Below are 24035 nucleotides of genomic sequence, written 5' to 3' on the forward strand. Positions count from 1 at the left end.
ACTTCCAAGTGAAATAGGTGATTCTTTCATTCTATATATATTTTGATGGAACAGGGTAAAGCTACGAGAGAAGTATGAAACGTTTGTTCACCCTCCTTGTTTCCATTGTCTCCATTGTCAGTTTAGTATATGTGTTATGGGTTGTCTGGAAGTATGCTAACTTGTGAGTTATGTTAATGTGATGTGTAGGATCTTGACCAGCATTGTGAAGACTTAATAATGGACGAGTTTGGTGAGAAATGTGACTTTGATGTCGATGATGCAGTACAAAAGTTGGAGAAACTAGGCATTGTTGCTCGGGTGCGTGTTAACTTTGGCATCTCATATTGATTAAGTTACTGGGTTATATATATATATATATATATATCAAATTGTATGCTTGTTTTTAATTAATGGGGACTTCTAAGGGGTGATTCTCAACCTTAGGGGAATTTAGGACTTTTCATACAAAAATCACAAAATCATGCAAAAACCACACGGTTTAGGTAGTTTAGAGGCTGCAAACCCTAGCACACCAACTAGAGTTTGGGCGGAGGAAGATGATCTGGACAAGGACTCTACCTCGAGTGAGGAGAGTCATATGGATTTTGTTAACTCTGTCTTCGTGAAGAAGTATGGGTTGGGTTCACTAGAAAGGTTTAGGAAAAGAATAGAGCTTGCGGAGGCTGAAGCTGCTAGCGGGAAAAAGCCACAGACAGAAAAGCAACAAATAAAAGAAGTTTCACTGGACATAGTCCTACGCAGCTGTGAGGATGAGTGGAAAGGAAAGGAACCCAAAGACTTGGAGGTGGGTAGTAATACTCAGAGTAGCCAAGAAACGGTAAAGAAACTCAAACAGGATGGAGAGTACTATGGCAAGGAATCGAGAAAACAAGGAGTCGAAGGTAATACCTCTGCAAAGACTACCGGAAATAGAGGATCTGAAATAGGAAAGGTTATCGAGAGATTGGATAATCTTGAATCTGATGGGATTGGAATGAGTACAGGGGTTATACATAGTGGAGTTCTAATTCAGGACAAGGGAACAGCGAGTAACAAAAGCACTTGGGCAGAGGTGATTGGGAAGGGAGCTGCTGGAAAAGAAGAACTGAGTTATATACCACCGACTATTGTCAATGGCAAGCCGGTGATCCATGTGAAGAGTTCACAATTTACTCACTCCAATAAGAAGTTTGAGAATTTGGTGGTTGGGTCGTTTGTTGGAAAGCGATTGAATTACAACTATGTTAAGGAGATAGTAGGGAGAACTTGGAGGACGAAGAAGTTTATAATGAAGCCTTATGCAGATACAATGTTCACCTTTCAGTTTGAGAAGGATGATGATCGCAAGGCAGCTTTGGATATTGGTTCCTTCCATATCGCAAGCAAGCTCTTTGTGGTTAGGCCGTGGAGACTATTTGTGGAGGCAGAAATGCGAGAGTTGAAAACGATTCCTATTTGGGTAGTGGTAAAAGGATTACCTATGGAAATGTGGAATAAGGATGGCTTTAGCCAGGTGGGGAGTGCTATTGGTGTTCCGATGTTTACAGACCGGCTAACAGAGAACATGGCAAGAACTGCATATGCAAGAGTGTGCATAGAGATGGATGCAACATGTCCTTATCCAGATGATATTCCAGTGGTTTTCGATCAAAGAAGAGCATACAAGATTAGCTTTGAATACAACTGGAAACCCCCGTGTTGTAATGGCTATAAGGTTTTTGGCCATACAGATCTTGCTTGCCCAAAACAGCCAATACAAGAACTGAACACAAAGAGAGTATGACTAAGAAAAGAAAATAAGGAAGAAATACCACGCAAAAAAACTGAAGGAGAGGAGTTGAAGGAAAAAAACTGCTGAAATAGTGACTCAAGCTACTGCAGAAGTACAAGAGGTACACACAGTTAGTGAGGATAAAGAATGGCAATCGCCAAGGAGGAAACAGAGGAATAAAGGAAGAAGTAGTAGTGATGGTAATGAAGTAGGAGCACCTAGTGTCATAGGTCAAAAGAGTAATGGAGATAATGAAGGTGCGACCACCAGTGCTGAGCGAAATACTGAAAATATCGAGTCTGATAACAGTGGGATGCTATTGTTGCAAGGAGACAATAGATTCAAACAACTATCTCTGATTTCTAATGAGGAAGAAGGGATGCATGAAGGGATATATAAACTTGTTAGTGAATCAGGCAATATAAGTAGACGAACATTCACGCAACATATAGAGAGCAGCAGTGGCAGCAAAGAAGAGGGGACTACACTAAGTCTCTTAGCACCATCTAAACACCATAAATGATAAATTACGCCTGCTGGAATGTGAGGGGATTCAATAAAGCTTTTAAGCAAGTTGAGGTGAAAGAAATGGTGAGGAAGTATGACGTTAGTATAATGGGGGTGGTTGAAACAAGAGTAAAAAAGAAAAATCGAGAGAGAGTATTTATGAAAACTTTCAATCAATGGCAGATGGAGGATAATTATAATGACATCGACGGAGGGAACATATGGTTTTGCTGGGATTCGAGGGCTTGTACAGCAAAAGTACTGAAGAAGGATACACAACACATAACAATGGAGGTAAACACGATTACAGGAGATGAGATTGTTATATTAGTTGTGTATGCGAGTACAAAGATGAATATAAGGAGAGAACTATGGAGGATAGGGGTGTAAAAGCCCATATGATTTGAGGGCCGGGCTGGCCCAGCCCCCTTATGCTATGAGGGTCGGGCCTGTGAGGGCCAACACTTGAATTATACAGCCCTTGCCCTCACCTCAGCCCCCTTTAGAAAACTGTGGGCCGGGCCTGAGGGCCGGGTCTATGGACCGGGCTGTACAACTTGTCAATTATTCAAAACTCTTGAATACAACTTGTTTAGACTTCATTAACATATTTGGTTTTTATCAGATTTCATTAACTGATTAACATATTCATTACAAAAATTCTTTAAAACCTATCAAACTTCATTAACATATACAATAGAATATATGAATATATTCTATAGGATAGAGATATATCCATATAATACAGCTGTATCCTATAAAATATATTCACATATTCTAACAATATATTCATTACAAGAGAGAGAACCTCCATCAAGGACATTATACGTACAACTAAGGGTATTATACATAATTTTGTTTAGAAAATCTAAATATCAATGAGGGCCTTAATACGGGCTTTGTGAGGGCTTTAGAGGGTCGGGCTGAGGGCCGCCCTCATGTTTCCATATCTAGGCCCTTACCCTCCCCTCAAAACATGAGGGTCGGGCCGGCCCTGCCTCAAATTGCATGCGGGCTTAAATTTGAGGGCTTTTTTTGTCTATGGGCCGGGTCGGGTCGGGCGGGCTGAGGGCTTGAGGGCCGTTTTTACAGCCCTAATGGAGGAGCTTAGTGGACTTATCGTGCCAGATACAAAAACCTTGGATGATAATGGGAGATTTCAATTCTATATTGAACTCGCATGAGAAAGTGGGAGGACTGGAAGTTAGACCTCAGAACTACACAGATTTTATGGACTGTGTAAATCAAGCTAGGCTGGTAGATATTAAGTTTAAAGGTAATTTGTATACTTGGAATAACAGGCAAGTAGATCGAATTTGTTGTAAACTGGATCGCGTAATGGCAAATTCAGAGTGGATTGGGGCATATGAGGACCACGAAGCGGAGTTCTTGAATCTTGGAGCTGTCTCGGACCATACACCTATGATTGTGAACTCAGTGGTACAGAGGAATCAAAAGAAGCGAGCATTCAAATTCTTTAACTTCTGGTACAGAGAAAAGGAATTTATGAATACAGTTGCAGAGGCTTGGGGGAGTGAAGTGGTAGGGAATCCTATGTATATATTCATGAGGAAGTTAAAACTTATGAAAGCAGCACTTATACAGTGGAATAGAGACAGAGTGGAAAATGTAATGAACAGGGTTACAGAAATAAAGCAAGAAATGGATCGGGTGCAAATAGAGTTACAAAATCAGCCGCAGAATTGTGACATTATTATGAAAGAAAGAGAAGTGATTACAGCCTATGCACAAGCAACAACAACTGAGGAAGACATGTATAGACAGAAGTCAAGAGATCAAGTGATAGGAGGAGGTGATAATAATACGAGCTATTTCTTTAAATTTGTTCAAGCAAGGAGAGTTACAAATAAGATTACATGTCTGAGAGATTCAGGGGGGAATGTCATCAAGGATTACAATGAAATAGATAATGAATGTGTTGATTATTACAAGGCATTTTACAATCCTAGTACGCTGATGGATATGGATTTCTCGAATTTTCAAGATATTGGGCCGAGACAGCAGATAAGCTTACAGAATCATGAGGAGTTACAGAGAGAGGTAACTAGGGATGAGATAACAGAAGATCTACCAACATTGGTGATGATAAAGCCCCTGGCAATGATGGCTTCTCCTCTTTCTTTTTTAAATGCACATGGAGAATCATTGGTGATGACTTCATCAAGGCCATTCAAAATTTTTTCACTCGAATCAGATGCTCAGTGAGGCAAATGCTACTTGTATTACACTTATACCAAAAATACAAGTTCCTCTGTCTCTGTCAGATCATAGACCTATTGCTTGCTGTGGGGTTATATACAAGTGTATAACTAAGGTTATGACAAGAAGAATGAAGGAGGTAATGCCGCAATTAGTGAACCTCAACCAATCAGCTTTTGTTAGTTGAAGAAGTATCCAGGATAATATTCTTTTATCTCAAGAACTAGTGCATAATTATCACAGGGATGCATATCCACCAAGGTGCGCTATAAAGGTAGACTTGAGAAAGGCGTATGATTCAGTGAGATGGGAAGCAGTGGAGTTTGCAATGAGAAGAGTGGGGATACCATAAAGGTTCATGAAATAGGTGAAAATGTGTGTGGAGACAGCCTCCTACTCTGTCATGATTAATGGGTCTTCATATGGTTACTTCAAAAGAAGAAGGGGGATTAGACAGGGTGATCCAATATCACCATATATGTTTGTAGTGGTCATGGATTTATTTACTGAGATCATGCATCACATTGTCAGAGAAGGTCATTATCAGTTACATGCCAAGTGTGCAAACCCAGTTATAACCCATTTATCCTTTGCAGATGATTTGATGGTGTTTATGTACAGAGATAATAGGACGGCCACCACACTCAAAGATAACCTCTATATTTTTAGCAGAGTCTCGGTATAACGCCCGTATTTAAAATACGTTTTATTTATTTATTAATTAATTAATTAATTTATTTATTTATTTAAAATTCGTTGGATTGGATTTGGGATACGTGGGCCTGGTTTCTGGGCCCGAGTCTGTGTTAGGCTTGGGTTTCAAACCCAAGTATATAATCATATTGTTATGGAGAATAGGGTTCTTGGAGAATAAAAAATAATAATAATGGAGGCAGAGATAGAAACTCGTTTGCTGGAGGGTGGAGCGCGACGACTTGGACTAGGAGGAATTCGTCGAGTTGAGTCTTAATAAAGGTGAGTAGATAATTTTTATACACCGTATGATTTTCGCAAGTTTAAATATAATATGTAAATTGTCGATTGAATAGATAGCAAAATTTCGGACAGCATCCAGACAGCAAAATCTCGTCCGTTGGATCAAAATCAGATCAAGATCAAGATGCAAATGCAATATTTCGGAATTTGGGTGGTTTCGAAATTCTTCTGCGAAGGGTTTGGGTTTCGAATTTCAAAACAGCAAAATCAAACCCAAAATCATCAACAACGAAATTTTTGATTGTCAACACCCAAATTTGACAATCTCAGCTACAAAACACAACATCATCAACAACAACCTTCAAATCCTAATTTTCTCTCCCTTATAATTTCTTGCAGACATTTCCAAGGTCAGTTTTTTTTTTATTATTATTATATGCTATCCGTTTGTTTGAAATTTGATTTGATTCAAATGATTTGGTTAAAATTTGGATAGATAGACCCCATTTCATTATTCGCCTCTACAAATCATTGATTCACTCACTCAACTGTTGTAAAATACGACATTGTTTTAAAACATTGTTTATTAAAAAAAAATAATAAGTGTTTGGGTGTTGTAAAATTCACTCACTCCCATGCTTTGTTACAAAAATGCATGTAAAATAATAAGTGTTTGGGTATTCTAACTAAAATCACTCACTCACTCACCTTTGTAAAATACGAATTTGGGTGTTGTAAAATAATAAGTGTATCTGAACAATCTTCATCTAAGTCTATTAAACATTGTTTTTGTTTAACAATCGACTTCTGCCACTCCCATGCTTTGTTATATGGAATTAGTTCTTTGTGTAAATCAAAGTATTCACACTTTCTTGTTGTTGCCTGGCTTGGGTTTGATATTGTTTTATGGGCACGTGAATTGGGTGGGCTAGTTATAAGGAAATTGGGATTTGAGGATAAAAGTGTTATGATCATTTGTTGAGTGATTTAGTTAAAATGGGAGTGGCAATGACGATGTGAATTTGTGGAGATGTAGATGAAAATGAGGTAATGGCCGAGAACTTTGGAAGTTCAGACGGAAGGAAATAATAAAACCAAATGAGTCAGTTTCAACCCAGCATCCTCTAACTAATTGGCAATAATCTGTGATATTCAAAACTTGATTGATTTATTCTGATGTTTACAAAATGACATACTGGTTGTTTATTCAATAATCTGCTACTGGTTGTTTATTCTGATGTTTATTCTGATGTGATAATCTGTGAATGTCATCTCCATTGATAGTCATACTGGTTGTTCTACAGAAACGTTGCTGGTGTTTGCGATGAACATGAAGATATAAGTAGCTTGATTTTAGGAAGCCTAGAAGATATAGGCCCATCCAATAAAGAGATAAACATTGAAGGTAAAAAGATGGTTCTTTGGTGGAATTGATGCTTCTCGGGGACAAGTTGATGAGAATGGGAGCGATTGGTCACTTTCTTTGTAAGTCGAACTACTCACGAAGATTTCGAAAGAAAAGCTAGACGGAACCGCGTTCAAGCATCTTCGACAAAGAGGATTTCAAGTAGAAACTAGCATGGAAGCAATTGATGATAGTGAATGCCCCGAGCTATTGCATGAGAGTTCGATGTGACAGGGATTTATCCCCCGATCTTTGAAAAAATGCCACCGAGATATCGCGATGAAGGATCCGATCACCCGAGATGATTAATCAGACCAACGAGAGTGTTGATGCATCATGTGCAGATGACATGAGTAGTGAGCAGAGCTGGATGTTGCGGTCCTTATCTGAATTTGTTTAGGGAATTTGGACATTGCAACGACAATGCATGGATTTATTAGCAAGGCAGGTATTAAGGTTGATGACTTTGTGTTTAGTGCACTTTTAGGAATGTATGGTGACTCTAGTAGTTTGGATTGTGCGCGACGTCTGTTTTATGAGGTGTCTCCCAAAAATGCTATAGTCTGGAACACCATGATTCATCAGTGTGTCAAGCATGAGAACTTGGGTGAGGCCCAAAACTTATTCAAGACGATGCCAGATAAAGATGTGGTATCATGGAATACGATGATTGGAGGATTGTCTCAAATGGGTCAAAGTAAGGAAGCGATAGTGTTTCTTTTACGTTTTACGAATGACTCGACATTTCGCTTTTACAGAAAGATGTGGTATCATGGAATAAGATAAAATGACTCCGACATTTCTGTTTCAGAACTTGCTTTAGTGTACCATTTTCTTTTGTTCAATTCATTTTAATATTTGATTCCTAAACTCTGACAGAAATAAACTCTTACATAAATAAACTGTTTGATTTTGTTGTTGATGATTTCGGTAGTTTGATTTTGTTGTTGATGATTTCGTTGTTGATGATTTCGGGTTTGATTTTGCTGTTTTGAAATTCGAAACCCAAACCCTTCGCAGAAGAATTTCGAAACCACCCAAATTCCGAAATATCGCTTTTTCACCCAAATTCCGAAATATTGCATTTGCATCTTGATCTTGATCTTGATCTGATTTTGATCCAACGGACGAGATTTTGCTGTCTGGATGCTGTCCGAAATTTTGATGTCTACCTAGCCTGCCCCTATATATATATATATATATATATATATATATATATAGTGGGATTTAAATTTTTGGTGACTGTTTCTTCATTGTTGGCCGGTTCTTGATCCTGTGAATCTTAACTTCTTAAGTGGACATTGCTAATTGTTGGCATATGGAGTATATCAATAGAATTTTTATTGATCCCTTACAGTGGTAATTCAATACCGTACGTATATTATTGGGCTTCATATGGATATGGAGTTTGTTTGATTAAATCTGTGTATGATAAGGTCCTAGAATGGTATGATGAAATTAGGCTCTTAAATCCACTGTGTAAGATACTTAGCGACCAGAACATAAAGTGGGTGCGAGAAAGCTCCCAAATGTTTCGTTAATGGCGGCGACCAGAAATCGCCCAGTTTAAATTAAACTTGGTTGTTTGGGTTTTGGTTGGGTATTTGGATGTTGGGTTGTTGGTGATGGGATTAGGAGGATTGATTGCGGGGATGAGGGCTGCGAGTGAGGTGCTGTCGAAGCTTGAGTGTTCATTAATGGCATCGAAACGCGATGTTAGAGGAGTGATGGAATTTAAGTTGGATAGTATCGGTATGTTGGGTTTTTCAGGGGGTACAAAACCGAGTTGGTTAGGTTTGGTTTGGAGGGCTGGTGAGTTGTGGATGGTGGCTGGAAGGGGTGGAGGTAGCTGCTGGAGGAAGAAGAAGTCTAAAGAAGACCACCTGTTCCGTCTGTTGGGCCGGGCCAAAATGTTTAAGTTCTTTGGGCCAATTTCTATTTTTTGTTTAGGATGAACCAAGTTAAGTTTTGGGCCAGTTCTCTTTGTTTTGTTTTGGGACGAAATCTAGTAGTGTGTTGGGCCAGTTCCAGATTAAGTTGTGGACCAGTTTTGGTTTAGTTTGGGCCCAGTTTAGGTTAAGTTGTTTGGGCTAAAACTAATTGCTTTTCTTTGGACCAATTTCAAGTTTGTTTTGGGGCCGGTCCATATAACTTAAGATAGATCTAATTGGGTCTTTACATGTTTAGACTTTTGGGGCCGGGTTCTAAGGTTTGGGCTTAGCCAGTTGGGTCCGAACCATGACCTTAGCCTTGAGCCCATGAACCATGCACCTTTGCCCTTAGTCATGAACCATGGCTATGACCCTGAACCTGTTGAACATGGAAATGACAGTTTGACTTTGACCATGATGTGTTGACTTTGACAATGATGTGTTGACTTTGACTTTGACCGTTGATGTAACACCCGTATTTAAAATACGTATTTATTTATTTATTAATTTAATTAATTTATTTAAAAATTGGCTAGATTGGATTTGGGATACGCGGGCCTGATTTTTGGGCCCGAGTCTGTATTGGGCTTGGGTTTCAAACCCAAGTATATATTTGTATTGTTCTGGAGAATAGGGTTCCAAGAAAAAATAAAATAATAAAAATGGAGGCCGAGCTAGAAACTCGTTGGAGGGTGGAGCGCGACGATTTGGACTAGGAGGATTCATAGGAGCTGTTAATACAGGTGAGTGGTTATATTTTTTTTTAAATTTTCCCCGAACCTGCGGTACTGTCAGAGTTTTGGCTTCGGGCTCAGTATATTTTTGGGTTATACGTACTGTCGATTTTTTATTTTTGGGTTATGCATACTGTCGATTTTTCCTCCTATCGTATTGATAAACTGTCGTAGTTATAAACGTTTAAATCTGAAACTATGTTGGATTGATTGTCGAAGCTGCATGGGCGTTAATGGCAGATAAAGCCCAATACCAAGAAATCGCCAGTACCATTTTTTATGTAAATGGAACTGTGGTTTTTGTTGTGTTGTGGACAGATGATGGGTTGTTTGATGTCGGGGGGTATGTGTTAGATGTTGGTTACTGATGTTTGGGTGATGGTAAGGTGCTGCCAAAGCTTGGAGGCGTTAATGGCGCCGGTGGTTTGGCTGTTTTTGGTCGATTTTGGTTGGTTGAGTGACAATGGGTTGAATGGGGGTGTGATTGAGTGGGTGAGGGCGGTTGAATAGGGTCTGTTGAAAGCTCGGAGAGAAGCCATTAATGGCGGCGAGAAACTTCCAGATCCAGTTTTGGGTTGAAGATTTTAAATACAAGAATGGAGTTTTAGCTTTCATTAAAGTTAGTGGGTTTTTCGCAAGGATTAAAACCGCCTAGTTAAAAATGGGTGGTGTGTGAAGGAGTGGTGGCCGGATTTTGGTGGCTGGTGTGGTGCTGGATTTGTTGGAGGGAGAAGAGAGAGAACGCGATCCGATGCTCCCGGACGCATTCTATTTTCTCTACACCTGTTAGCTGTTGGGCCTTCGGCCGGTTTTCGGTTTTTGGGCTATTTTGGTTTTGTTTTAGGCCGGTTTAGATTAAGTTGGTTGGGCCAAAAACTAACTAGATTTCTTGGGCCAGTTTCATTAGTGTGTTGGGCCATTTTCAGTTTAGTCTCTGGGCCCAAGATTAGTTTAGTTTGTTATGGGACCAGTTTCATTTTAGTGGTTTGTGGGCCGAACCAATTAAGGTTTTGGGGCAATTTAAGTTTCATTTTCTGTTAGCCTAGGTCGAACCCAATTAGCTTTCTTTGGACCGGTTTTTCTGTTTTTGTTTTGGGCTTGGTCCATATGTTTTAAAGTGGGTCAGGTTGATTCACTATGCCAATGTAGACTTTTCGGGCCGGGTTTTAAGGTTTGGGCTTGGCCAGTTGGGTCCGAACCATTACCTTAGCCATGACATGAACTTTGACCTTAGCCATGAACCATGGCTATGACCCTGAACCTGTTGAACATGGAAACGACAGTTTGACTTTGACCATTGACCATTGACCTTTGACTGTTGACTTTGACTGTTGACCATTGACCGTTGACTTTGACCGTTGACTGTGGAATGTTGACTTTTTCCAATTTTTCTCATATTTAAGAATATAGACAAATATAATAATAAAATATTGTCGAAAATTATATAACGTGGTTTGTCATTATCTAATTAAGATTTGACGTGAGTAGTGTGTAAAGCATATATATATCGGGCTTTGATTGTGGACTGTGGACTGTTTAATTGTGCTACATTTTATGTTGTAAATTGTATGGACAAATCAAATGCTAAAATGCTGTGGAAGCTTGTATAAATTTGGTGGTCATTACCTAATTAAGATTTGACATTGATATTGTGACATTATATCATATGTTGGTATATATATATTAAATGCTATAGTTTTGGAGAAATAAATGTATAGACACTCCATTATTTTATCTGTGAGATGCTAGTAGAGTATTTGTGGTTATTTCCCACGGGATTGTGGCGTAGTGCAATAATATATTGGCACGTGAAAGAATGAAAGTGGTTATGAGATATAATTGAGATATTTCTAAATATTTTGGCTTAGTATAATAATGTATTTGACCTGCATGTGATATAGTGGAATTATTATGAGTCATAACTGTATGACACCTGAATAAATTACGTAACGAAAATCCTAGAACCTGACTACCACAACTCATGTGATTTGCCCTGTATGGGCGTATGTGATGTGATTGGCCCTTCTGGCGTTTCAGTGAATCTGAATGGCCTTCGGGCGTAAGTAATGTGATTGGCCCTTCTGGTGTTTCAGTGAATCTGAATGGCCTTTGGGCGTAAGTAATGTGATTGGCCCTTCTGGCGTTTCAGTGAATCTGAATGGCCCTTCTGGCGTAGCCGAATAGTGGCTTGATTATTCCGTTCGCAAAATATAACGAGACGCATGATATTTTATGCCGAATAGTGGCAGTACTTGCATAATGGCTTCCGTGTGAAGGTTACCTGGTGTGCGGCATCCCGCTCAGGATAGTTACGCACGGAGTGGTACATTATGTAAGGGGAGGCATGTGGATGTACATGTTCGGCGTTGGGTAGCGATTGTGGTAGCCAGGGAAACTAGGTAAGACATAGATACGACGTGAATTTTAGGGACACACAAAGAAAGCCGTAAATAATATAATTATGGTAATATGTTGGTTAACTATATATCTTTAAATACATGATTGTATATGGTTTTGCAGAAGTGTGGGTCAAACTAATTATTTGGGCAGAGACGACCCACTCTGTAATTGAGCATGAAATGCGGTACGGATATAATACGTTTGGTTGGTTATTTGTTTAGTTGAACCTAAGGCGCCTCGATGGAGGAACTACCTGCCTTATTTATTATGTGTATAGTTTGTTGTGTGGTTAGTGGGAAGTTAAGGCACCTCAGTGGAGGAACTACCTTCCTTAATTATTGTACTTAAGGATGTTATATTAGTCGTTGAAAGTTAAGCCGCCTCGGTGGAGGAACTAACTGCCGTATGGATTGTGTATATATATGTATAAGTATATGTTGTATTTTAGAGCTATTCACACCAGCATTTTTATAATGCTGACCCGATTTGCATGTTTGTTTATCGGGTGTGTTCATTAAATGAACATAGCTGATAAGTCTTGACAGGTTTAGTGATAAAAGTAAAATTGAATAGTCTACCTACAAAATGAACGATGAACTCAAAACGTAAGTAAACTAAACTAATCTTGATGATACTATTTGTTTATCAAAGTTTCTCTACTCTCAATCTTATGAGATATAGTGGAGTAGGAAGTTCGTTCCACTCCTAGTGCTCTAGCATGGAATTGTTTTCTAATCTAATTAGTCGGTCTTAAGTCAATGAGAGCTTTACGAAGGTGATTACTACGATACTTACTGAATTTGATTACTTGATTTTTAACTACGAATGCTATGGAAATATGATTGTGCTTGAATCTAGATAAAGGATTAGAGGGGAATTGAATCCACCTCGAATCCAACTTAATAGCCTAACATAGATTCTTGTATCTCGATTCTTACGTTCTTACGGCAAGAAATTCGAGTTCTAATCCCTAGTGTTCATGGCATTTCTACCGAAAGTACTAACTAGCATGTGAGGTCGCCCACCCATTCTCATGGCTTAATCACGACCTTCTAGATTGGAATAGATTCTACAATGTTTCTACACTATACCACTAAGTTTTCATCAAGGCTTCATCAACCCCTCTAATGGAGGTTTTAGCCTTGAGTCATCAAACCATCATTTCCCATTTCCTTATAACTACACATCATATTAAAATTCTAACTTAACTAAATTAACTAACAATGGTTCAATCTATTTATACTACGGAATGATAATCAACAAGAATTAAAATCAGATCTATAAATTGAAATAACACAATTCGAAATTGGGAAAACAACTATTTTATTTATCTAATCAATCAAGAACAATGATTCAAAGACTTAATCTAAAACAAGAATTGAAAATGGAACTAAAGCTTAATTTAATTAATGAAAACAGATCTAGAATTATCTATATTAATTTAGGTCTAACTAGCTACCATTAACAAAGAGCTAAACTTTTGTTTTTATACTTTCAGATCCAAAAATCGTGCATGGGCTTGGAGCCATGTTTTGGGCCAGAGAATCAGGCCCAAAACCTAATTCTTTCAGTCCAAAAAGGCCTTTTCAGCTGCAGTTGGCTTCCACAGATTTTTCGTCCACTTCTGCTCCTTTGATTGGGTGAGGCTAAGACCATTGGAAAGCTCTTTCCGAGCCGGTCGTTTTGACATAAGGTAGGCACAATTCCGAGGTCTGAGTCCAAAGATACGACTTTGAAGTTCTCACGACTTGTGTCTTTGTTTCACCCGTGTCGACTTTTCAGCTTTTGACCGGGCTTTAGGAAGGCTTTATCTTCTTGAATCTTGGCCTTCAATCATGGAACTCCTTAGTAACCGACCTTTTCTCCTTTATCTCACTAAAGTGGCACATTTCTGCACATAATGGACTTTGAAGCCTGAAATACATAAAAACACGTAATCAGTGTTAACTCTTAATTATTACTCACATAATTGGTCCAAAAGTATAACTGTTAATGGGTTAAAACTACAGTTTTGGGCTCTTATCATTTAGTGTTGAAGAAGATTGGTTGCTACTTGTGGTTTGCGTTAGCGTCGCATTTCAGGATAGGCTTTGTTTTCCTGTGAGGTGATATAGATTTTCAGTTAAGATAAGGTTATTTGCATTTTCATTTTTTAATTTTTGTAATGAAGAGGACTTTTGTTTAAGTATAAAATTCTTATTGGTTTTTAATTATCCGCACATTTAAACTGTTTATGTGTTTTTGGAAGTGGAGAGTGCGTCACACCTCGGAGATCGAAGAGTCGGGAACAAATAATGTTTTTCCGAATTCTGTCGAAATTCGGGGTGTGACAGTTGACCTTTGACTTTGATCGTTGACTGTGGAATGTTGACTTTTTTTTTTCAGTTTTTCACATGTTTAAGAATATGGACAAATGTAGTAATAAAATGTTGTCGTAAATTATATAACGTTGTTTGTCATTATCTAATTAAGATTTGACGTGAGTAGTGTGTAAAGCATATATATATTGGGCTTTGATTGTGGAATGTGGACTGTTTAATTGTGCTACATTTTATGTTGTAAATTGTATGGACAAATCAAATGCTAAAATGTTGTGGAAGCTTGTATAAATTTGGTGGTCATTATCTAATTAAGATTTGACGTTGATATTGTGACATTATATAATATGTTGGGATATATATATATTAAATGCAATAGTTGTGGAGAAATAAATGTATAGACACTCCATTATTTTATCTGTGAGATGCTAGTAGAGTATTTGTGGATATTTCCCACGGGAGTGTGGCGTAGTGCAATAATATATTGGCACGTGAAAGAATGAAAGTGGTTATGAGATATATTTGAGATATTTCTAAATATTGTGGCTTAGTGCAATAAAGTATTTGACCTACACGTGATATAGTGGAATTATTATGAGTCATAAATGTATGACATTTGAATAAATTACGTAACGAAAATCCTAGAACCTAGCTACCACAACTCATGTGATTTGCCCCCCGTGGGCGCAGTAATTTGATTGGCCCTTCCGGCGCTTCGAATCTCTGAATGGCCGGGCGAAAGTAATGTGATTGGCCCTTCTGGCATTTCAGTAAAGCTGAATGGCCCTTCTGGCGTAGCCGAATAGTGGCTTGATTATTCCGTTCGCAAAATAGATCGAGACGCGCGATATTTTATGCCGAATAGTGGCAATACTTACATATATGGCTTTCATGTGAGGGTTACCTGGTGTGCGGCATCCCGTTCAAGGTAGTTACGCACGGAGTGGTACATTATGTAAGGGGAGGCATGTGGATGTACATGTTCGGCGTTGGGAAGCGATTGTGGTAGCCAGGGAAACTAGATAAGACATAGATACGACGTGATTTTAGGGACACACAAAGAAAGCCTTAAATAATATAATTATGGTAATATGTTGGTTAATGATGTATCTTTAGATAGATGACTGTATATGGCTTTGCTGAAGGGTGGGTCAAACTAATTACTTAGGCAGAGACGACCCACTCTGTAATTGAGCATGAAATGCGGTACGGATATAATATGCTTGGTTGGTTATTTGTTTAGTTAGAACCTAAGGCGCCTCGTGGAGGAACTAAATGCCTTTTTATTATGCGTATGGTTTGTTGTGTGGTTAGTGGGAAGTTAAGGCTCCTCAGTGGAGGAACTACCTGCCTTAATTATTATACTTAAGGATGTTATATTAGTCGTTGAAAGTTAAGGGGCCTCGGTGGAGGAACTAACTGCCTTATGGATTGTGTATATATTTGTATAAGAATATGTTGTATTTTAGAGCTACTCACACCAGCATTTTATAATGTCAATCCCGATTTGCATGTTTGCTTATCGGGTGTGTTCATTAAATGAACATAGTTGATAAGTCTTGACAGGTTTAGTGTTGAAGAAGATTGGTTGCTGCTTGTGGTTTGCATTAGCGTTGCATCTCAGGATATGTTTTGTTTTCCCTTGAGGTGATATAGATTTTCAGTCTAGACAATGTTTTTGTATTTTCATTTGTAAATTTAATTAAAGAGTTATTGAAAAGAGATTTGTAACCTAATCTTATTTGTGAATTTTTGTAATGAAGAGGACTTTTGTTTAAGTTAAAAATTTTATTGGTTTTTAATTATCCGCATATTTAAACTGTTTATGGCTTTTTGGGAAGTGGAGAGTGCGTCACACCTCAGAGATCGAAGAGTTGGGAACAAATATTGTTTTTCCGAATTCTGTCGAAATTCGGGGTGTGACACTCGGGGTTGGAAGTGAATGTTCAAAAGAGCAGTGTTTTCTTTGCTGGAGTGGATGATAGAGTAAGTACAGATATAGAGCAAACACTTCTTTTTGCTAGGGATGAGTTGCATGTGAAGTATTTAGGGCTTCCTTTAATAACTACAAGGCTGAAGTCCACTGATTGTTGTCCTCTAATCTCTAAGATCACAGGGAGGATTCAAAGTTTGAAGGGAAGGTTACTGTCATATGCCGAAAGATTACAGTTGTTAAAGGCAGTTTTGAATAATCTTAATGTGTATTGGATGGCTGCATTCACACTACCACAAAAAACTATTGATGATATCAATAAGACTTTTAGGAATTTCTTATGGACAGGTCCAGACTACAAACAATCTCATGCCTTGATAGGATGGGATGATCTCTGTTACCCTTATGAGGAAGGTGGGCTAGGGATACATAATATAGAAAAGGTTAACCAAGCAGCAACCATGAAGCCTCTATAATTTGTGGGTACAGTGGGTACAAAAGCATCTAGTCAGGGGGAGAGAATTTTGGCAGCTCAAAGTACCAATTGATTGTTCCTCAAGTTGGAGGAACATACTTAAAGTAAGGAAAGAAGCATCATCAATAGTTCTGCATCAGATAGGCAATGGCAAAGAAACAAGTTTATGGGATGAACCATGGCATCCCTTTGGTATTTTAAGAGAAATGTTCCCACAAGGTCTGTTATATAACTCAAGCTGTAACAAACAGGCAAAAGTAGTGAACTGTATTTCAGATGGCAAATGGGTGTTCACAAACAATGTCAGACGTCACATAAGTGAGATTATTGATGCAGCAGAAAATGAGGCGGAGATAATGGGTGATGAGGATAACATTGTTTGGTCTGCAGCAACACATGGAGTGTACACCATGAAGGATACTTATGATAGTCTGAGAGGTATGAGGCAAGAAGTTCAATGGCACAAACTGGTATGGTTTACAAACAAAATACCCAGACATTCTTTTATTAGCTGGATGGCACTTAGTGGGGGACTTAAAACACTGCAGAAAATGAAAGCACAAAAGGTTGTGGACTCGCATTAACTTGCATATTCTAATCGAGAGAAACTGAACGGTGGAACACCTATTCCACTCGTGTCTCATACCACAATCCCTATGGGGAATTCTACTTCAGAAAATGGGATACCACAGACAATAGAAACCACATGGCAAGGGGAAATTTTATGGATTGCATCCAGAGCGCAGGGAAAGGAATAGAGCATGATGTAATGAGGTTAATGTGGAATGGTTTCAATTATTGGATATGAAAATCGAGGAATGATAGGATATTTGATAATAAGGCGTGAATGTTCAGCCAGATAGCTCTAGTTCGATTGGTGATGTCGATCAAAACCGAAGGTGATACAAATCAAGATGAATAACGGTCCGTAGTGGAAAGGTTCACCGATATCCGGAATGTTGATGTGCATATTGAGCAAAGGAAGAAGAAATTAGTTCAGTGGCAGAAATCAGAAGATGGATCTCATATTCTCAACACAGACGGCACACTTAAAGCTTCACTAGGGGGTTGGGCAGCGGTGATTCGTGATAATGAAGGGAATGTTATAGTGGCGAGCCATGGTAGATCATCAAAGAACACGATCGATAATATCGAGCTGGAAGCAGTCAAGCAGGGGTTGAAAATGGCGATGACTAAAGGAATAAGAAGAATTCTCGTGCAAACAGACTCCATGAGTGTCTTAGCATTCTTAACCGACACGTGTCAGTATCCCTGGCAGGCCGAGAACATGATTCGGGCCATGAAGCAATTGAAGGCCCATTTTGAAGAGTTTAACATTATTCATGTGTTTAGGGAGTCTAATAAACTTGCAGACGCTATTGCAGCGAATATACCGCCATGTAATTACATAGAATTAGTGCCAAGCCTATTTACAGAGGATGTAAAGAGTATTATAGATGATGATACTAGGGGTAGGCAATATGTGAGAGAGTGAGAATGTAACAAGTTATTTTACAACTTTATTTTCAATAAAAGGGGTAGGGGACCTCTCTAAAAACCTCGCTTATCAACCAAAAAAAAAATTATATATATATATATATATATATATATATATATATATATATATATATATATATATATATATCTGGCTGGCTACATCGACATACATAAATGACATACGCAATCCAAAAGCAGACTTGGACATTGCTCTAAGGGCTGATTTTTGGTAGATATTATCTCCCTACCATGGATAGTATCTCCACACAAAATTAGCTCAATCGGATGTGTCTAGTCTTGTCAAAAGAGTATTAAAATTTTGGACTACCAGATAAATTTCTAATTTGAACTCAACTTTTGGTAGGGTTAGAATGTTCAAAGGAGCTGATTTTTTTGGAGATGATCTCCATATTGTGGAGATCACATTCCCATAAAATCAGCTTTTAGTTCATTATGTAGGTAGGTAGGATTGCGTATGTCAATTATGTATGTCATTTCTGTATATCGACGTAGCGAGCCTGATAATAATATATATATATATATATATATATATATATATATATATATATATATATATATATATTATTTTATTTTTTTATTATTATTATTTTGTTTTGGAAACATAAAGAACTTTGCTTATAACCATCATTTTAAGTTTCCAATATATGCACAAGTCACAAACTTTAACCAACTAGATAACCTACAATCTAATTTTACTAGTTTTAAATAAAGTTCAAAAAGACATAAAAGAAGATATTCACAGACTGGGTAAGTAGTCCTTTCATCGACAATGCTACTAGCAAGTAGGACTCCGCAAACCTAATAATCAACTTTTACGACATATTTGCCATTAGGGATGACGGAAGTGAAGTATAAATTGTACTATTCCTAGGAGCATTTTAGATTTACATAGTAAATGCACATGATAATTCGAAGTAAATGATGTAAGTATAGGAAAAATAGTACGATTAGAGTGTCGATCAAGTGCGACAGTTGGCAAGGATTTTTGTTGGGCTTTTAAGATGAGAGGAGAAAATAAGATTTAATTTTCCTCTTGATTGTGATCCTATTATTAGTCAATTATCTATTGCTTAGTTTCCGTCTTTGGGTTCTGATGTGTTAATCTGTGCATGGCTGGATACTATTGGTAGATATTACTGCGTAAGTTTGAAGCGTGTAAATGAAATCATCGGCACAACCACCAAGCAGATGGTGTTAAAGATTAAACAAGGTGCTACTATTGCTTAGCATTCGTATGCGATTTTCTCGACTCTATTGTTTTATTGGGATGCAATAGGTGTGCTTATGAGCGTGTTAAAACTTGGCATCTCAAACTGTATATTAAAGTCCTGTCCAAGATGGCTTGTAAATTCCTTGTGGTTTTCTTTCCCTCTAGTTCTTTGTTTTTCTGCAACTAACTTCACTCTTTTTTCAACCTACGTTTTTGGAAGACTACATGAGGCACTGTTAATAACTATGACTGAAATACAAAAAGATAAAAGAAAATTGGGTTAAATGCATAGATGGGTAACGAACTATATACGAAATCAAACATTGGTGTATAAACTTTTTGTTAAGCAAATTTAGGTAACGAAGTGTACCACGTTTTGCAACGTTGGGCTCTGTTTCACTTTCGTCCAATTTTTTCATACGTGTCAAGTTTTTTCATACGTGGCAGATTGCCACTAGACCGCCACATAGGAAAATAAGTGACACAAAATTAGAGAAAAAGAAAAAAAAACTTGACACGTGTGAAAAAAATGGACGGAAGTGAAACATAACCCAACGTTGCAAAACGTGGTACACTTCGTTACCCAAATTTACTAAAAAAAATAGTTTATACACCAATGTTTGATTTCGTGTATAGTTCGTTACCCATCTATACATTTTTTTTTCAAGAAAATTTGAGCACGTATCAGAGTGAGGATTACTGAACTCATCCGTAGAGTGGGTGACACAGTGTTTCATATTTAGGCATGTTACTTATTCAATTACAACATTCTAAAACATGGTTGGTTGACTTGGTTCTTTTATAAATTTTGGTTTTAGAGAAATTCATTATAATAACATAAAAGAAAGATGCAATTAGGGAGCACGATGACAAGCAGAGGCACGGCTGGAGTTTGATATGGAGTTTGTTTATAGTTATTATAAGGATATGATAGTGCATAGTATCAAATGCTTTACTAATGTCAACATTCAATTAACATCTAGGGGAGATACCCTTTCTATCATGTTTTTTCACATGAGCTCATGTGAAATAAGCAGATTGTATGTCTTTGTTGAATATTTTTGGTATGAAGGCAGCTTGATTCAAGTTGATGAGTGCATAATATGCTTCATTCTCGTGGTAAGCATTTTTGTAATGCACTTGTAAATGATTAGGCAATAAGCTGTCTGTAGTCTGTTGCCTTTGAAGGATTAGGAATTTTAGTTATTAAACATATGAAAGTGGAGTTGATACCTTTAAGGAGTATGTACGTGTATCATATACATAATGGCTTTACAGAAATCCTCCCCAATCACAAACCAACTGAACTTGACGAATTGAGTTGTGTATCCATCTGGGCTTGGGGCTTTATAGCTATCTGTTGAAGTATGTAAAGTATCATATGTTTCTATAAGTGTGGATACATTATTAGTAGTTGCTGTTTTGAGTAGCTTAGCACCCAAGTCAAGTATAAATATATGAACTAAGGTGTAGAGAAGACAACTCTCTAACCCTATTATTCTCTCAGCCTCCATTTTTCTCCTTCTTGATTCCCCCATTACAAATGTATGAGCACGATACACCTCAATCTTTCTTTCTCTCTTCCCTTCTTTCTCTCTCTGTTCTTTTTTTGCCTCCTCCTCTTCTCTTCTCACACTGTTCCTTTTATATCGCCCTCCTCTTTTATGGGTCGTCCATCTGTCCTTATATCTTGCGGTCTGACTCCCCTCCGTACCAGTGACACGTCTGCGGTCTAGGGTTCCGCGGTTATGATCCCGTGCTCTCCTTTTCTCTTCAGTATTATGCACCTTATCCCCTGCACCGCTGACCCAGTCATCTTTTCCACATTATGCTACTACGAATGCCCCTTCTCGACTCCGTGGTCCTATTAAAGGATCCGGGGTCGAGAACCTTCACCGTTTGTCCTTTCTGTTCCCCGCCCTTACCTCTTTTTCATCGATTTGTGTGTGAGGTGAACTATCATCTTCACGCATGTTCCAGCCGCCCTCGTGTCTAGCGCCCCCACATGTCTCATCTTGACTGGATTGTCACCCCGACTCCTCGAATTCACCAACTTTCCGTATTTACCTCTTTACCCCTCACCCTTTTTAAACTATTTCCCTTCTCCCTCTTTCCCATTTCTTTCTTCTACCTCTCTTGCTCTACCATTATTCTTTCTTTCCCGATCAGGCTCTGTCAGTGTGAATTCCACTATTCTTCCAGCGATTCCACCCCACTTTTGGCACCCTCTTCCAGGCCTAACATCTTTGTCTTTGTTCACACCGGTACGTTTTTTGGACTTCTTCTCTTTTTGTTTGAACTGGTTGTTTGGGTTGGTTCCTATCTTGCGTCTGTTCCTCTACCTTTCCGATGTCAGCCAGTGAATCCGATGAATCGGGCTCATCTCCGTCCCTTGGGGCATCGTCTCCACCCCCTACATCGTGTGCGGCGGTCCCATCCACTTCGGGACGTCAAGGTCCCCCATTACCTCCACCGCTGCCCTGATTTAGACTCAATTAGGGTTGCTTATGGCATTCCTGCCAGTATTGGTCTAGAGCATGTGCCATCCACCACCCATTACCCCCACCTGGTTCCCCGCAGATCGGGGTGCCTCGTGATCACTGTGGGTCAAATAGTTGCCTGTCTACGGCTTCCCCTCACCTGCCTGGACGTTGAAGTATGTAATCACTTTAATATCCCCCCATGCCAAGGCATTGGGAACTTCTGGCGGACAATGTTTGCTGCGAACTCATACAACAAAGCTGGTGAACCTCAGATCACTAGTCGCGATATCATTTCCCATTATTTCCTCAAGAAGAGCACCAAGGACGTCGATGTGGGGTACCAGTCCTTCTGTGTGCGCCCTCAGAAGTCCCCCCCCCTCCTGCTCCGCGACACTACCTCCAATAAGGTGTGGCACCACTACCCTTTATATGTATCGGGGCAGTTTCTGTTAGCAGTACAGTTTCTGTCAGCAGACATGCCTCCAGAACTGACACTTAACCATCTCGCCTTCATAGCCTGTGGTGAGTATCTTTACTATTCTTGTCTTTTCGTCCATCCGTATCGTTATCCACTAATCGTTGCATTTTCCCCATTTTGTAGGTTGGCAATAGGATTCCAAATCCCAAATTTACTCGGGCATCTCCTGTCCTGTCTTTTAGAAGCTTCGCGATCTTGGTGCTGGTCAAGCCGAACTCTTAGGTGTCAATCCTACCACCGCTACTCCCCTATTGCAAGTCCCTGCTCTACAAACTTTCCACGGCTTCTCTGCTCCATTTTATCGTCCCCCTCCTCCCAAAGAAAGGAAACCGCGAGCCACACCCCCTCCCAGAAAAAGATCTCAAAACCCAGGCCCACACCATCGTCATTCCCTACCTTCCTCACGGTCACGCAAATCTTGTGAACCCCGCCCTTACACTACTCCCGAAGGCATTCCCTCCTTCCGCTCCATATCCACTTGGGACGATCAATACACCTCTCCCCTTTCCCCCACTGAAGATATGGATATCCGCAAACAGAAGTTGTTTGGCAGCGACTCCGACGGAGATGATGATGTCATGGAGATCCCTGTCCCTGAAACCAATGTATCTGCTTGAGCTCCGCCCACCAAGAGACTGCGGACTTCTACCTCTGCCAAATCTGACCAAGTTACCCAGCTGATAAGAGCCCAAAACTGTAGTTTTAACCCTATAACAGTCATACTTTTAGACCAATTATGTGAGTAATAATTAAGAGTTAACACTGATTACGTGTTTTTATGCATTTTAGGTTTCAAAGTCCATTATGTGCATAAATGTGCCACTTTAGCGAGATAAAGGAGCTAAGGTCGGTTACTAAGGATTTCCATGATTAAAGGCCAAGATTCAAGAAGACAAAGCCTTTCTAAAGCCCGGTCAAAAGCTGAAAAGTCGACGCGGGCTGAAACAGCACACAAGTCAGCAGAACTTCCGAAAGCTGTATCTTTGGACTCAGACCTCGGAATCGGGCCTACCTTATGTAAAAACGACCGACTCGGAAAGAGCTTTCCAATGGTCTAAGCCTTGACCCAATCAGAAGAGCAAAAGTGGACGAAAAGTCTATTGAAGCCAACTGCAGCTGAAGAGGCCTTTTTGGACTGAAAGAATTGGGTTTTGGGCCTGATTCTCTGGCCCAAAATATGGCTCCAAGCCCATGCACGATTTTTGGATCTGGACATATAAAAACAAAAGCTTAGCTCTTTGTTAATGGTAGCTAGTTAGACCTAAACAATATAGATAATTCTAGATCTAGTTTCCAGTATTTTAATTAAGTTTTAGTTCCATTTTCAATTCTTGTTTTAGATTAAGTCTTTGAATCATTGTTCTTGATTGATTAGATAAATAAAATAGTTATTTTATCAATTTCGAATTGTGTTATTTCAATCTATTAGATCTAGTTTTAATTATTGTTGGTTACCATTTCTTAGTTGTTAATTAGAATTTAATCATTGTTTAATTAGATTAGTAAAATTCGAATCTTGATAATATGTTTAGTTTAGATTCATATGGGAATGATTGCGGAATGATTCAAGGCTAAAACCTCCATTAGAGGGGTTGATGAAGCCTTGATGAAAACTTAGTGGTATAGTGTAGAAGCATTGTAGAGTCTATTCCAATCTAGAAGGTCGTGATTCGCCATGAGAATGGGTGGACAACCTCACATGCTAGTTAGTACTCGGTAGAAATGCCATGAACA

At 38.9% G+C, this 24035-nt stretch overlaps 1 protein-coding gene across 1 annotated transcript; it reads left to right on the plus strand.

The window, feature by feature from the left end:
* The first annotated feature begins 17 nt into the window (after positions 1–17).
* Positions 18–19366, plus strand: LOC147516031 (uncharacterized). The gene is made up of 3 exons (XM_086594531.1): positions 18–72; positions 190–299; positions 19246–19366. The coding sequence occupies exons 1-3, from the start codon at positions 46–48 to the stop codon at positions 19355–19357; spliced, it is 249 nt and encodes an 82-aa protein (XP_086450657.1). The 5' UTR covers positions 18–45; the 3' UTR covers positions 19358–19366.
* Positions 19367–24035: the final 4669 nt, after the last annotated feature.

This window comes from Coptis chinensis, chromosome 2 (assembly GCF_015680905.1).
Source record: "Coptis chinensis isolate HL-2020 chromosome 2, ASM1568090v1, whole genome shotgun sequence".
Taxonomy (NCBI): domain Eukaryota; kingdom Viridiplantae; phylum Streptophyta; class Magnoliopsida; order Ranunculales; family Ranunculaceae; genus Coptis; species Coptis chinensis.